The following is a 16,074-nucleotide window of genomic DNA, read 5'->3' as shown; positions in this document are numbered from 1 at the left end:
AAAGCTATGCCATCGTTGTGTGTTTTATGTTTCCAAATTTACTTGTAAATAAGAAATCGTCGTATTATGTTTAATAGAGATAATGTGTCCATAGAGATAGCTGACTTACGCCCTTTAAAAAAATACTCATAGTGGCTTACGCCCTTTTAAAAATAATTAAAAGTTCAAATAATTATTTGTACCATAAGGAATAATGATCAAAACACCCTTTTAAAGAAAATCGATCTATAATGGTAATATGTAATGGTTTTTTTTAGCTATGTTGAAAAAAATTAAAAGTGAAAATCGTAAAAAATATTACTTACGCCCTTTTGAAAAAAAACCAATTCAATTAAGGTTCAACAAATTAATTACTAATGTATTTTACACACTCTAGCTCATATATCAAATATGTATCAAATATTTTAAATTGAAACAATGCCATCAAAGAAAGCTATGTCATTGTTGTGTGTTTTATGTTTCCAAATTTACTTGTGATTAAGAAATCGTCGTATTATGTTTAACAATAACATGTTTTAACCAGATGTAACAGTTTATGTTGGGAATAATATATGTGTGAATTAATGTCGAAGTGAAGTAAATAATCTCTTGAAGTGAATACGTGAGGTTATGTTTTCTGTTTCTGATATATACCCATATCTTAAGTGAGTAATCGTTTATAAATTGACATTATGTTAAGACTAATTAATAATTTAATTTCACCTATTATTAGTTTTATTTGTTAGAAAAATGGCTTATTCTTTACCTTTCATGGATTATGAGGAGGGTGTGGAATGTGATGATGTTTTCCAACGATGGTTTCATAGAGAGTTTGTAAACATGAGTAATCTGAATATCTCCATGAAAGTGGGAATACCGACATTAAATGAAAGTGTAATAGAACAGACTGCTTGACCGTATCCGATCAACCATTTAAACAGTTATCAAGTATGTTATAATGAAATAAGATAATCTAATGGGCAAAGTTAACAAAATTAATGACATCTCGAGAGACATTGTAGAAATTAAAACGAATATATCTTCTATTGATGCTCGATTGTTAACCTAGAATTTCGTGTGACAAGCGCTGAATATGAAATTGGCAATATCGAGGGAGGTCTTCAGGTGATCAGATCAGAAATAGCTTCAAATTCAACTACATACACTTACTTGAAAACAAGCCTGGCAATGGTAGAAGTACTGCTAAGCCTATATTTTAGGTAAAGGAGAGATTGTTACGATAAAAAATTTTATTATTTGACTATCTGGATGAAATTAAATGCACAACAAATGAAAATAGGGTCAAAGAGGCTGAGGTTAGATTGAAAACAATTCTTTTGAGATTGATTCAAAACTTAAAGTACAAGGTTGTAAGCTCTTCCGCATTGAAAAACTGACTAAGAACAAGGTTATACCATTTAAAGTGGCTGTTGGTAATGAACAAACTAAGTCATCAACTGTGACTTATGAACTATACAACTCTCTACAATGTATCTGTTACGAAGACACTCACTCAATAAATTCATTGCCTGAGGACTGAAAATATTCGTTTCTAATCTTAAAGATGTGACTTGAGTGATCTGTTGTAAAAGTGGGCTGTTGCATGTTGACCTTGGTTACGAGGATGTTAACTCCATGTTTTCTAGTTTTCGTACGCGTCCTAGCTGGTGTGTAACTGCACGCTTACCGCTTAAAAAAGTCAGTTGCTTTCCTTTTCATCGGTTGTTCAATGGGAAACACATATAAAAGTAAACTTTTAATTTAATGGACTATTACGCTTTCTGAAATCTCTAAAAAAAGGTGCAAGAATCTGACCATCAAGATAGTCGAGCAAGATAGATCATCCACATCAACGGTACGATACCATCCAATCCCAAGATCTTTTGGAGTTTTGTTAATGATCTCAGTCGTAAGTCCTTGACACCGGTTTCATTGTTATCTGATAAAATTGAAGTGTCTGAGCCAACCAGGAATTGCAATTTACTTGCCGACTATTTTTCTTCTCTATTTTTCTCCTGTCACTTAAGAACCTCTTCCCAAGTTCACATTGAACACATGTTTTGTTTCATCACACATATTTTTATATACCGTATTGAAGATATGCGCACGAAGCTTTTTAGCTCTTGATCCTCCTAAGGATGGATCTCTTGATGTCCTCAGACACTGTCACACAGTGTTTAGTCCAATTCTACAAATTAAGTTCAATAAACATTTATTACCTCTAATTTTCCCATCAATAATTAAGAGAGTTTTTTGATGCCTATACAAAAAAAAGGAAATAACAATACAGTGGACAACTTTCGTCCTATTACTATCTTGTCTTCATTGAGCTAAGTCTTCGAAGGTCTTGTTCTTGATGTTGTGAGGATTCTCTTCAAACAATACATTATGGTCGAGCAACATGGTTTTACTTTTGGTAGATCAACAGCCACTTATCTTCTATCCTTCTAAAGCCGATTGCTGCAAACTTTTGGCAGGAATGTCCAAATAGACTCAGTCTACATCGATCTCTCTAAGGCGTTTGACGAGATTAGCCTCAGACACCTACTGGCCAAGCTTGAGGGTTCTGGAATCAATGGCTTGATGTTGTAATGATGTAAAAGCTACCTTAAGCAATGGATTCTGACTGTGCGATTTGCATCGAAGATTTATTCATCTGCTTTCTGTGCTACTTTAGGTATTCCACAAGGATCTTGGGTCTCCATTTATTCACTAACTATATTAATGATGTGAAGGAAACTCTCAACGTACCCTTTCTAATATTTGCCGATGACATTAAGATGTACTTGGAAGTGCCTTCGATTGATGACTGCCTGATTTTGAAATTTCTATGGACTCAGTATTGCAGTGGTTTTATGGCAACAAAATAACCGTCAAAGCTGAAAACCCCCATCACTTTTAGCTGAGAGGAAAACGTCATATTGGCTAAATATTTGACGAATGTTCCAATAAAGAGATGCAACGTGAACTATGAACTTAGGATCCATCCTTCTCTTTGATCTTATAGATAGGCCTTTTTAGTTATGATTTGTTTCTTGTTAATTAATATTGTTTTTATCTTTATATATTATATTAGTTATTGTTGTTTTATAGTTTATTTTTGTTATTGTCAATTCTCTTTCTGTACAGTGTATGTGTTGCTTTCGTTGTATTTCTGCAGTGTGTCTTTTTGTTTTATATTATTTTTGTAAAATGGTATTGTAGTAGAAGTTAATAAATGAGATGAAATGTCTGAATTTTATCACACAACTTTATATTGCATTGAATCGTCATTGTTATTTTGTCAAGTTATTTTGAGTGTTATATATTATAATGTTATACCATTTTGGAAACATATTTTCACGTTTATAATTATCATTTTAGCTTCTAGTGTGATACATATAAACGATGGGTTATAATTTAAAATATATTGTTGTATGTAATAGTTTGTCAATTGTATAGTATTGGTCAACGTTGCCTTATTCTTCTTTGCTCTTTATTGTGGACATGGTGGCATTATGATTATGCACTGTGCGTTGCGTATACTTTGTAGTGGTTTGGTTTTAGATTGTGCGGTATAGAAACGTTGTGTAAGCGTTGAGTGTTTTTACTGTAAACTAAAATAGGATATAAACAATTAACATTGAAAGTATTTACTTAAATTTAAAACAGCCATGGCTGATGCTGCGGCACGTCAGCTTCAGTATGAATACAAAGCGGTAAGTATCCAATTTAAGTATACAAGTTGAGTTAGTAAGTTTACTAACCTCTTAACCTAATGTCCACAATTGTTGATCCTAGGCAATATTATTGAATAGTTATTTTGTATTTTGAATTTAGAACATATTCATTATTATTAAAGGATATCAGAAGAGCCTGTTAGCAGTTTACTGCACAGATGCCTAGTGTCTTGCAGTAGTATGAGAATAGGCTACTTATGGACACTCTGAAAGCCAATTATTAGATAGGCCTAGTACACTATAAAACCTTGTTAACTTATACTTTATTTTCTATTTTGAAAGTAACGGCCGGAGCAGCAAAATGTGAGTTTTGCTTTATTAACTTATTGGAATCGTCCTACAGAACAAAACCATATAAGGTTTGACGGAGTGGAAATGAGAAATAATGAAGTTGTAGAACATAAAAAATGGAACAAATGTTCACACGCGGATCAATATTTCCATGTTGTACATCTGCGTCACGTGACCTTTTGAGACTCATGAAGACATCATCGGATGCGGTGCCATCTTTGGAAACGTAAATGAAAAATAATACTGATATGAGTAGAATTTTGACCCAAATGAACAATGTTTTTCTTGATTTCGATCTACAAATTAATTATTTGTTATCAGGTTAAGACGAGTGCCTCTGGCCATCAGCGCGGGCTGCGGCTGTACCTTCCCGATATGGCTCCGGAAATAGGCGTGGCCTAAGAATGAGGCTTATTATTTACTATAGTAGACCATGTATTGAATGTGTACAGAAAGTTTTATCAAAATTGGCTCGTACGTTTTTGAGATATGGCTGTCCATAGATTGGTTTTTGTCAGCATTTGGCCTATAAAGTTATTGTGGCTCCGGAAATAGGCGTGGCCTAAGAATGAGGCTTGTATTTTAGTATAGTAGACCATGTAGTGAATGTGTACAGAAAGTTTTATCAAAATTGGCTCGTACGTTTATTAGATATGGCCATCTATAGATTGGTATTTGTCCAAAAATAGGAGAGGTCTAAAATGAGGGTAGTAATATAATACAGTAGACCATGTATTCAAAGTAATGTATTAAGTATAATCTATAGATATTTTTGTATTTGTTCTTTTTTTAAATTATAAAATTTAATTTTAATAATATAATTTAATCCTGAAGTGATTGAACTGGTTCAGGAACTAGGTTAGTTGTAGTTCAGGAACTAGGTCAGGAGTAGTTCATGAACCAGGTTAGGATTCAAGTCAGCGGATTAGTTCTTTTTATGGATGGAATCTATGGCCAGTTTCACACTGCTCTGTCAATGTGTGTCCCAGCAGTAATCGGTGGAAGGATTTGTGCTTAGATTGCCAACAGCCTGGGGCAGCGCTGAAGAGCCACAATACCCACTGGTGGCTGATGGCACCCGATATGGACTTTTATTCTTAGGAGGTGGTTGTAATAAACAATTCTATTGTTCTTTGAACCAAATCCCTCCTGAATTCACTATTTGGCCTATATTACGTGTAATATTGGCACAAAGACAAGTCAGTAATGACCAATACAATGTTTCTTAGCCACATCATGTGGCACATAGCACAATGATGTAAAAGTAGGACATATTGTTCCATGAGACAACAGTAGTTCCAGTTCCAGTTCAATTCTATGACATTGTTATTTTGTGAATGCCAGCCATTGAAACCTTATATTGTGTTATTCAGGATAACTATAACAATAGGTAAGTAATATGTAACTTGCATTTTGTGCTTACAGCCCTTATTTCATATTTTCATATTTAATTCCATGTGAAATATTGTTTTTAAGTTGCCTTAGCTGAAAACATCTGTAGGCTTGGGCTCTACCTTAATTTCTTGATTTTTATATGGTTGTTCCAATACATTATATTGATGTAACCAATTTCGAAAAAGTATAGGGTTTCATAGTTTGAGTACTTTCTAAATAAATTATTGTATATACAACAAATAATATATGTCTTTCTTCTTGTTAAAAATATATGCCTTGGCCACATTATGTAGCCTACATATTGTTTTCTGGAAATGTACTTTACAGATGTAGGCCTAATGTAGGGAATTGTAAAATTTTTGCAATAAGTTAGATAGGAATTGGGTTACTAAAAAATTCAAACAGAATAGTGAATCGAAATGAATCTGTTGATACTTTATCATTCAAAATAAAACATGAAACAAAATAACTTTTATTATTTTGTGTATCAAAAGTGGTGATTTATTGTTTGTTTGTACTAAATTTCCAACTTTTTAATCAACTTCCATGGATGGTAAAGTATTTAATGAAAGTTCAATTTATAAAGAACCTGATAAGTATTGCAGCCCATAGGATTGATTCTTACTCATTAAGTTATCAGGGTTTAGTTGTTTGAATGCTCCAATGTTTAGGTGGGGTTTATTGGAGGCCAAAAAATTCTGGTTTAAGATCTGTTGCCTGAAGATGATTTCCCCCAGCTAGGCTAAAATTGTTCAAGAATGTAATTGTATAGTGTAAGCAATGATTTGATATGGTGTGAAACGGAAACCATTTAAGTAGTATAAGTTGCTTTTTGCTGCAAATTGCCTGATTTCCTCAACCACTGCTTGAAAGATGACCCATAGAGTTTTAAGTAATGTATTGTGTAGTGTGTGAAGTGGTAATATAGGTAGGCCTTGTTAATTTAGTGTTTTCATGTTAAAAATGTTGGTGTAAATAGATTACGGACATTGTCTAGAGATGATGATGTATTTTTCACTATTTATTTTAATTCCAGAACTCCAATCTTGTATTACAAGCTGATGTACGACTCATTGAAAGACGAAGTCGAGATGAAGCCACTGGAGAAGTCATGTCCCTTGTGGGAAAACTGGAAGGAACACGCATGGGAGACAGATTTCAAAGAACCAAGCCGGTTAAAGCAGAGGAAAGAAAAGTCAAGTAAGTTTATAAATAGTAAAAAAGTCCGCTGATGTTGTTTTATTGTTAATAATTTAAACTTTCTCAGACAATAAATGCAACAGTCTTAGACAATGCTTCTAATTTGGGGCCGGCAATCAAGGATATTTCAACCCCAGTTTTTTTTAACGCTGCATAATAATAATAAAATGACAGAATGATATTTTAATAATGGAATTATCACTAGTTTTCAGATTTAATTAAATGATTTCAATATTTAATTTTTTAACAGTACAATAATCTTAGATTGATAATAATTTAAATATGACCTGGTGACAACAGTAATGTTTCATTTTATGATACCTCAAAAGGGTCAAGTTAATATTTATTCTCTCAATAATTTAATTTCAAATTTTATTGTTATAAAAGCACCTTGTTATCTTTAAAAAAATATATTTAAAATTGTAGAGTTTTAATGGAAGGAGTTAAAGACTGTATAGTAAATTATGTTCATTTATTACTGTTAACTGGTTGACATAGCTCTAAATGGAGTGTAATATGGATAAGTGTAATAATATGATAATAACTTGTCATATTAATGTTGTTCATTAAAATAGGCGGCAGAAGAGAGATGAGGCTCAGTATGATTTTGCACGGATGAAGGGAGCCACTCTTTTGTCAGAAGGTGTCGATGAAATGGTAGGAATCATTTACCGCCCGAAAACACAAGAAACAAGACAAACGTATGAAGTACTGTTGAGTTTTATTCAAGAAGCACTAAGTGACCAGGTAATATACTAGAGTTAATGTCTTTGCAAAATTAACTTTCTCAACCTTTAAACTGGAAACTTGTAAGGAATCGTGTAGATCTTTTAATAGTGTTTGTTGTACTTTAAGTGAATGATGAATGATTGTTATAATCAATTGTTGTGTCAATTAACGTACGTGCTCATCAATGTTTCTGGTGTCTGAAGTGTACAATTAAAATGTTAAACCTAGAAGTATCTTTTTGTTTATAATACGAGTAGAAGGATTATTATTTATTTTGTATTACATATTTAAAATAAATTTTGTTCATTTCGAATGCAAGGTTTAAAAACACATTTTTTCATAACATAAAATTAGTGAGAACTCATCTATTGACAATTCTCAATGTTAAGTATTGTATAATTTTAATAATGAGAAATTACTGTCTAATATCTAGTGTATATGTGTAGCCTAGAGATATCCTTTGTGGAGCTGCTGATGAAGTGCTCACTGTTTTGAAAAATGACAAACTGAAAGACAGGGAAAAGAAGATTGAAACAGAATCACTACTGGGAGGTTTAACAGAGGAACGTTTTGCTCTGTTGGTGAATTTGGGCAAGAAAATCACTGATTTTGGATCAGAAGAAAAAGTTCAAACCACAGGTAAGATTATGTCCTTGCCGTCATTATTTAGTCATATCATACAGGTTGGTTTTTATTTACCATTGATGAATTTCTGACTCATATGTAAGACCAACCTTTTTAGGTAACGTTATGTAACAAATTTATTTTGTTTATCAATAATGCACAGAAAGTGTGTCTTTTATTTTACCGGAAGAAAAATATAAACTTTTGTTTGTTATAAGTAAAAGTTCCGTATGGAGAAATTAAATCAATATTAGCCATACTATGTGTTTTGTTTGAATGGGAAGGTTTCAATCAAGGTTTATAATTTAAGTATCAGACAAATGATTAAGTGATGAAATACTAAACGTTTAAAATCAAACTCGTTTGTTTCTTGCTTCTTGACAATAATTTAGCTAGAAGAATTATTCTTTTAACAAATCGTTCAAAGGGAAATATATCAAATATATTATGGGAAAAATATAAATATGGGAAAGTATGTACATTCTAATTTGTATTAAATTCCTGTTTTCAGATGAAAACATTGATGAAACATATGGCATCAATGTCCAGTTTGAAGAGTCTGAGGAAGAAGATGATGAGGACATTTACGGTGAAGTGAGAGAGGGAGAAGAGATGGAGGAGGAGGGGGAAGAGGCTAAACTGAACACTGCAATTCATGCTGAAAACGTAAATAATTAGTCATATTACTGAAATTAATTTAGTTGAATTTATTGTCACATTTAAAACATATACTCTAAAAAGGAAACTAAAAAACTTAAAATCTTATTTGCAATGATATATAAAAATGTATATATTTTGTGACTTATTATTGTTAGTTTATTTTGACGAAATTACATAACTTTTGACATTAAAATAACAAATCTTTTCATGTTATTTAAAATACATTGTTTTTAGATTGTATGTTAAAGTTATAAATAATAATTATTTAAAAATAAATTAATAGTTTATAATATATTTCTAGGAGTAGGCCCTAAACGAGAGTGGTTTAAATCGTGTTTTACAACAAAGGTGAAACCGAGGTTGGAAATATGGTGGAACGGCTATAGACATTTTTGCTTCATGTGGTAAACAACCGTTTTTGTCGTATGGAATCAAAATTAAAACAAACGTTTTATTCTATATTTGTTACGTAATAATTCAACATAATAAGATGGTTAAGTTTATAAACAACTGTGTTTTTTGCATTTACTTCTTCTGAAACAATAATAAAGTTTAAGGTTAGAGCTGTAAAATATTTGGAATGTGCGCCAGCTAATTTTTCAGATATCTTTTATAAGGTAACGAAAAAAAATCACTTTATGGATCAACTTAAGTATAAAATCAGCTGTTATATGTGCAGTATGATAAGAACGTATTTTTGTCAAGGATTCAAATTCTTTATTGAACATCACTTCAAGAAATTCAATAGCGATAATTACATACCCGTTAATTCCAATAGTGTTTGTGCTTTTGCCAACACAAGTAAACAGTTTGTCAGCTGATTTTGTCTAGCACATTTTTATCAAACTTAGTCTCACATGTTTATTATTTAATAGTTACTGAATTCATTTATTAGCTGTTAATTTATTGGAACAACTTCACATACAACAAAAATAGTGTCTTTTCAAAATGGTTTTTCTATTATTAGGATGTATATAAATAGCAGGCTAAAAGTGCTATAACTTTAATGCAGTGTCTATTTTGATTTTATAATGTTTAAATGTGACAATAGCTTGGCGGTGGAGAAGAGACGGGTAAGAAGGAGAAGTCTCTACACCCTCTGGATATCGATGCGTACTGGCTGCAACGACGGCTCAGCAAGTTCTATGACGATGCGATGGTCTCCCAGGCTAAAGCTGCAGAGGTCCTGTCCATCCTGCGTGATGCCGGGGATGACCGCGACTGTGAGAATCAGCTGGTACTACTCCTCGGCTACGACTGTTTCGAGTTCATTAAGATATTGAAAAAACATCGGCAAATGAGTGAGTAACAACTACTCACAGTCTAATCAATCAATAATAATAATAAATATAATTAATCATGACAGCCACAAAGTGCAATCTGTTCACAATTTAATGGAAACAGCTCGAACTTACGTTAACCTTCCGAGTGGTAATGCTATACTCCCCAAATGGTAGGGTTTTTTAGCTGTTTGTGCACAATTTGCTTTAATAATTTGTAAAAAATATATTGTTTGGTTTAACCCTCCGGCTGGCAACGTCGTAAATTACGACTCATTTTTTCCCGCCGTGAACTGGCAGAGTCGTAATATACGACTCATTAAACATAGTCTACTAATTACGTCATAGTTCCGATAATTACCGCTCGAATCGCATAAAAGTTATATCACTTTAATCCCAAGCCCAAGCCTTCTAATAATGTATTCACTTTTATATATATATGAATATTTGTTATTTTACTGGCCGCTAAAAGCTCCCGACTACTTCCGCGTGACGCGACTCGGCAACTGTTAGTGCTTGTATATAGTCTTGTTTTTTTTCAATTCTAATTTCATTTATAAATAAAAGTGTTTATAACTATGTATTTTCTTTTTGTGCATAAGTAAGTGAACATTATGCATATTTTAGATTTTTAAATAAAATTAATTTTGAGTTTTTTTTTAATGGCTTAATATAAAAAAGTGTTTTTTTGAAAAAAAAGTTTTGAGTTCTGACCATCAAACATCCACCATTATTTAGGCAAGTCAAATTATAATTATGTTTATATTGTACAACATATTCTGCAGAGTAATTTGATGTATAACACTTTTGTGTTTTTTTCCAATAATTAATTGTACAGGATAAAAAAATTAAAAACTCTGCACAAAGCTTCAAAACAGGGTGCCAGTCAAGGCTCAAATGCGCGCCAGCCGGAGGGTTTAACCCTCCGAGTGGTATAAGACGCTGCAGCGTCTATTTCTGCGCTTCCGTAAATGGTAGAGACGCTCCAGCGTCTATTTATGCAAGCCTTTTTCTTTTTTACGTTTTTTTCTTAGTTATGAGGCAACATAAGATGTATTTGGTGTCAAAATGAAGCTAAGATTCTGAACTTTAATTTGATTATAGTATACGTTTTTGCTGGCTGGTTTGTAACCTAAGTATTTTTAATGTTATACTCTATGCTTTTGAGTGCATAGAGTGAATAAACTTTCCCAAAACTTGTGTGTATATATAGTTTTGTTACAAAAGATTTTTTTCTTGTACATATAGTCCATAACAGTTATATGTTTTGTGTTCGGAATTAAATTTGTAAAAATGTTGCAATCTTGACTTTGACTTTTATTGAGTTTTTATAAATATATTGTGCAGCGAAAGTTCAAAAAAACTTTTTTTGGAAATTTTATTTTTCATTTCAACCAAGAATTTCTACTCATCAATTTAAGGTAAGTGTTATAAAACCTTTTTTACTATTTAGAGTATATTCTCAGGTCAATTTTGATATATAATAAGGTATACTTAAGGGTTTCTGACCCTTTAGGTCATTTCCTTGGTTATACATAGTTTTTATTAATACTTTTAAATTAATTCAACCTATTAAAGTAATTTAACGGCAAATTTTAATTAATGTACAACTGGTTATATAGATAAATTTTATAATTGTATGTTAATTAAACCTACGATTACTATATTGGGATCGTTGAAACATTTATTTATTCTATTTTTAAGGAATTTGAATTTTATTTATTACTCTGAAAAAAAGAAAGAATATGCAAGACACATCAGTATACATGAAATACTGAAGTCTTCTACAGTATCAGGCCATCGGTTGTGTAACAATGGGGCTGTATTACCTTCTATTATTTTTGGTTTTCAGCGTCCTCTCTACATATGCAGAGGGACTGTTCCTAGTAGTCTGTCAGAGACTATTTTCCCAACAATGGTGTCTGAAAAAGAAGAACCTGTGGCATCATCTTGCTTTGCATCCCCACAGGGACGTTACACGCTTAAAACAAATCATTTGCTAAAACAGTAATACATTTGTTTTTAAAGTTGACTGTTCCTTGGACTGTAGCAGTTGTGTTTGTAGCAACTATCTCCTAATCAATGTTTTGTTCAACAAACATTAAAATCACAATTCTTGATTTGCAATATATTTAGTGTTTGAAAAGGTTAATTCACAGGCGACAATCTAGAATATGTTAAGAGCAACATTTTCTGTGCAGTAAAATTGTCACCACCTGTAGCCTAGGAGGTTATATGGATGTTAATCCTTTGAGTTCCAGGCAATAATCTGGAAGATGATAAGGCCCCTATTACATTGGTTAAAGTAATCATAAGTAATTATATTCAGCGAAACCCAAACGCATTGTTTTATTTGTTTACAATTACATTGAGTGAAATAAATCACACATAATGAAATCACACATAATTGGTCATGGTTTTATGGTTTAAAAACAGTTTCAGTAAAATTTTCCGTTGAAACAATATGCCTATTATCTCTTTTCACATTGAATAATAGAAGTTTGTAGTATTTTTCAAACCACAGAGATTACCTGGTAAATATTTCTGATGTATATATTTGCATTTTATTGTGGAAGTGGAAAAGTATTATGCACGATAAAATCTACGCAATCTTTCTCTTTTAATAAGCAGAGCTAAAATAATAGCCTCTTAAGAATCAAGTGGTAATTTAACTGCAAGTATACTGTGTAAGTTGGAAATTAAAATATTTTCACGCTTGCAAATAAACTATAAGTTACGTAATGTCAACATTTTGGTGGATATTATTGACTGATTAAGATACTCAAGATATCATATGAAAGATTTAAAATTAGTAACTATACACAGATTTTAGTTAATTAACCCTTTGAGTGCCACAGCGTCCTCGCTAATTTTGATGGTACGAAAAGTGCATAAAATGCCAGCGTCGCCAATTTTGACGTTTCGTATTTCGATAATATTTTATATAGTACAAGATTATTTTGGCCAAATAATCAGACGGCTGTATTTCAATAGGTTCCAAACTATCAATAAATACGAGTTTTATGTTGTTTCTCTACTATTTTATCTGTGAAACTTATGTTGTTTGGGTACTTGTCAAGAAGCCACTATTTTTGGACGAGTTTTCCTTATCGGGGACAAAATAAATTACAGTATTAAAAACAACTGACTTTATTTAACCTATTTTGGAATTTACAAGTTATTACGACAATCAATTAAATAAAAAAACTATAAGAACAATGTTTCATTATTCGAAAATGTCAAGTCGTTCGTGTGTCTATTTGGAGAAGATTTGGAGATAGGAAGTATGACTCATCGAGTATTTTTCGATTCATTATGGAAGAAGGAACATATAATGAAGTTTATTTTGATCTCTGATAAGGAAAACTCGTCCAAAAATAGTGGGCTGTGATAAGTACCTGTAAGATGATTCTGTCTTCCAGTCACGCGACGTAGCGGACGAGTAGGCCTACCGTGTTGCGTTGCGTAACGGCCTTTCTTGTTGTTTATGTGCCGATAACCAAGCATTTGAGTAAATACAAAATAAAATAGTAAACTTATAACAGTATTTTACTGTATTTATTTACAAAAGTAATGTATGGTTTGAGTTGTGTTCAAGCGAAAAAACATGAATTTTCAGTGTAAATATTATTAGGGTTGTTATTTAGTAAATGTAAACTTTTATGTAAATATGTTAGCAAGTATTTGTTTCTTGGGGGGGGGGGGGGGTGGGGGGGGGGGGGGGTGGGGGGGGGGGGGGGTGGGGGGGGGGGGGGGTGGGGGGGGGGGGGGGTGGGGGGGGGGGGGGGTGGGGGCACATCACTAACCGCAAATGTCGAGATTCTGGGGAGCAAGGGTAATTCGATTAGGTCTAGTCTACTGCGGGGAGATGACTGTTAGGCTGGTCGTCCACTGGAAGCGTATTCAAGCGTCTTCACGCTCGCGCGATACAAGCGTAAACAAGCGGCTTCGCGCGACAGATCCCACAACCCATGAGTCAGGTAAAGCCGCGTCCACTGCAGGCGCCAACTCCTGCGCAGCTACAGGCGTACTCACGCTCGCGCTACACATCCCGTCTGGATGGGATCTGTCGCTCGTACACGCTAGTACGCCCCAGAGTCCAGAGAGAAGCCAATCGTCCACTGTGTGTTTGATTTTGTTTTTATTTATAGATTGTTATATTTTGTGTTTAATAGTGGTTTTTATTACAAAAATGGAAGGACAATACCGACAAGTTTATTAACACAGTAAGATTGTTTACACCGTTGTGGGATATGAAGGACAAGCGGTATCATTCAAGGGATATCCAAAAGAAAGCTTTGGGCAAAAGTAGCTCAAGAAGTGGGAGAAGAATGGTACGTTTGTCGACTCTAGTATTTAGTAATATATAAATATACTGCTTGCTGCATCAATTATAATAACCTTAGATTTGCCTATGTTAGGTTCAATAAAAGTTAGCTAGGGTTTGGTAAACCTAGCCTACATTATTATAAGTACATTATATCAATAAATGTAAACAAAGACAGTATTAGTAATATTATAGAATGATAACCTAACCTAACCGCCACAGTGCGAAGTATAATAAAATTTTAAAGTTTTGCTTTGTATTTTAAAAGAAATTCAATTAATTGCAATATAAAAAAATATTATCGATCCAAAACGCGTCATAAATGATTTTTTATAAAATATTTTACTGTATTATAAATGCATTATTAAGATGTAATACCATGAACAAATTGTGATTGTGTACTGCTTTAACAACATTTACTTCAAGCAAATTCATTTGGTAAAATAAATAATCAAATTTTTTCATTATTTAAACTTTATTTTATAGTACAAGTAAACAGTATGTAAAAATACTCCTAATTCACAATGTGCATTAAACTTTGTCACCACTTTATACAGTTTCCAATTCAGAAAAAAAAAGCCACGAACTTGTCCCTTACTGTATAGGCTGCATTAGAGCCCCTATTTTCAACCCAAAGAAGTAAATCTAACAGGTCTGCTAGTAGTGTTGTCATCATTACTATCTTCTTGGCCATGTGGTAATACTTGTTGTTCGCCTTCTTTGTCGATGACAATGTTATGCAACAAGCATATGCATTGAACTATGGTGTCAACAAAGTCTGGCTCCACTTCAATGCCTTTCAGCAGCAGTCTCCATTTGTTGCTAATTATACCGAATGTGCATTCAATAACCTGGCGAGCTTTAGAGAGCCGCCTGTTGAACAGCCTTTTAGCCGGATCCAAATTGTCTCCTGGAAACGGTCGCATGAGATAAGTTTTGAGTGGGGTACGCTTCATCGCCAAGAATAACATGGGGAACCTTTATGTTCGTTCCTGCAATGGAGCGAATGATTGTGAGCCTAACGCTCCTTTTTCAAGATTTTCTGAAAGATACGAATGAGAAAAAATTCCTCCGTCACTTTCTTTGCCATAACCGCCAACATCGACAGCAATAAACTTATAGTCAGGCCCGGCAACACCTTGCAATACAATCGAGAAATATTGTTTATAATTTCTAAACATGCTGCCAGAATGTCGTGGGTTTCGTATACGTACATGTTTACCGTCAACACAGCCTACACAGTTTGGGAATCTCCATCTTTCCCAAAATCTTTTGTTTGATTGATTCAATCTCTTGGTCTGTTGAGGGAAAAGCCATGTGGGGTAGCTTGCAATTTTGTCCAAGATTGCCTTGCTTGTTTCCTTAACAATCCTCCCAACTGTTACATCAGACATCCTATAGGTGTACCCCAATGTCTTGAAAGATGATCCTGTTGCAAAGTACCTGTAATGAAACCAAACCATTATAGCACAGCAAGTAAAAACAACTATGTCAGGGAATCCTACGTCGGATAGTGTAAAGATTGCCAATGGTTGGAATAAGCTAAATGACGTTAATTTTATCTCAATCCATGGTTTAATAGAATTTCTTTTTCAGTGGCTGAATTGAAAAAGAGGTGGAAGGGACTTCGAGATGCATTCAGGAGAGAATACAAAAAATTGCTGAAATCAGGTCAAGAGGCACCTGATGAATTTGAATCCTCGTGGCCAATTTTTTGATCAAATGCTTTTCTTGCGTGACGTTATGGAACCTAGGCAGCTCAAGGGGAACATTCCTCCTCCGGTAAACGATACTGAAACTGAAAACTCTAAGTATAGATGCTATTGAAGAAGACCTAGAATTACGAGAGCGAAAAAGACGATTCATTTGA

At 33.4% G+C, this 16,074-nt stretch overlaps 1 protein-coding gene across 1 annotated transcript in view; it reads left to right on the top strand.

Annotated features, from left to right (window-relative positions):
• Positions 1-3,509: 3,509 nt before the first annotated feature.
• LOC124354222 (leishmanolysin-like peptidase) overlaps positions 3,510-16,074 on the top strand; it is an 83,549-nt gene continuing 70,984 nt past the window's right edge. Inside the window, exons 1-6 of the mRNA XM_046804522.1 lie at positions 3,510-3,677; positions 6,421-6,584; positions 7,160-7,331; positions 7,760-7,952; positions 8,449-8,603; positions 9,649-9,898. Of these exons, the coding sequence (XP_046660478.1) occupies positions 3,633-3,677; positions 6,421-6,584; positions 7,160-7,331; positions 7,760-7,952; positions 8,449-8,603; positions 9,649-9,898 (979 nt within the window). The 5' untranslated portion in view covers positions 3,510-3,632. The remainder of the gene's footprint in view (positions 3,678-6,420; positions 6,585-7,159; positions 7,332-7,759; positions 7,953-8,448; positions 8,604-9,648; positions 9,899-16,074) is intronic.

This window comes from Homalodisca vitripennis, chromosome 1 (assembly GCF_021130785.1).
Source record: "Homalodisca vitripennis isolate AUS2020 chromosome 1, UT_GWSS_2.1, whole genome shotgun sequence".
NCBI classification, from domain to species: Eukaryota; Metazoa; Arthropoda; class Insecta; order Hemiptera; family Cicadellidae; genus Homalodisca; species Homalodisca vitripennis.
This window is presented reverse-complemented; position numbering and strand designations above follow the sequence as displayed.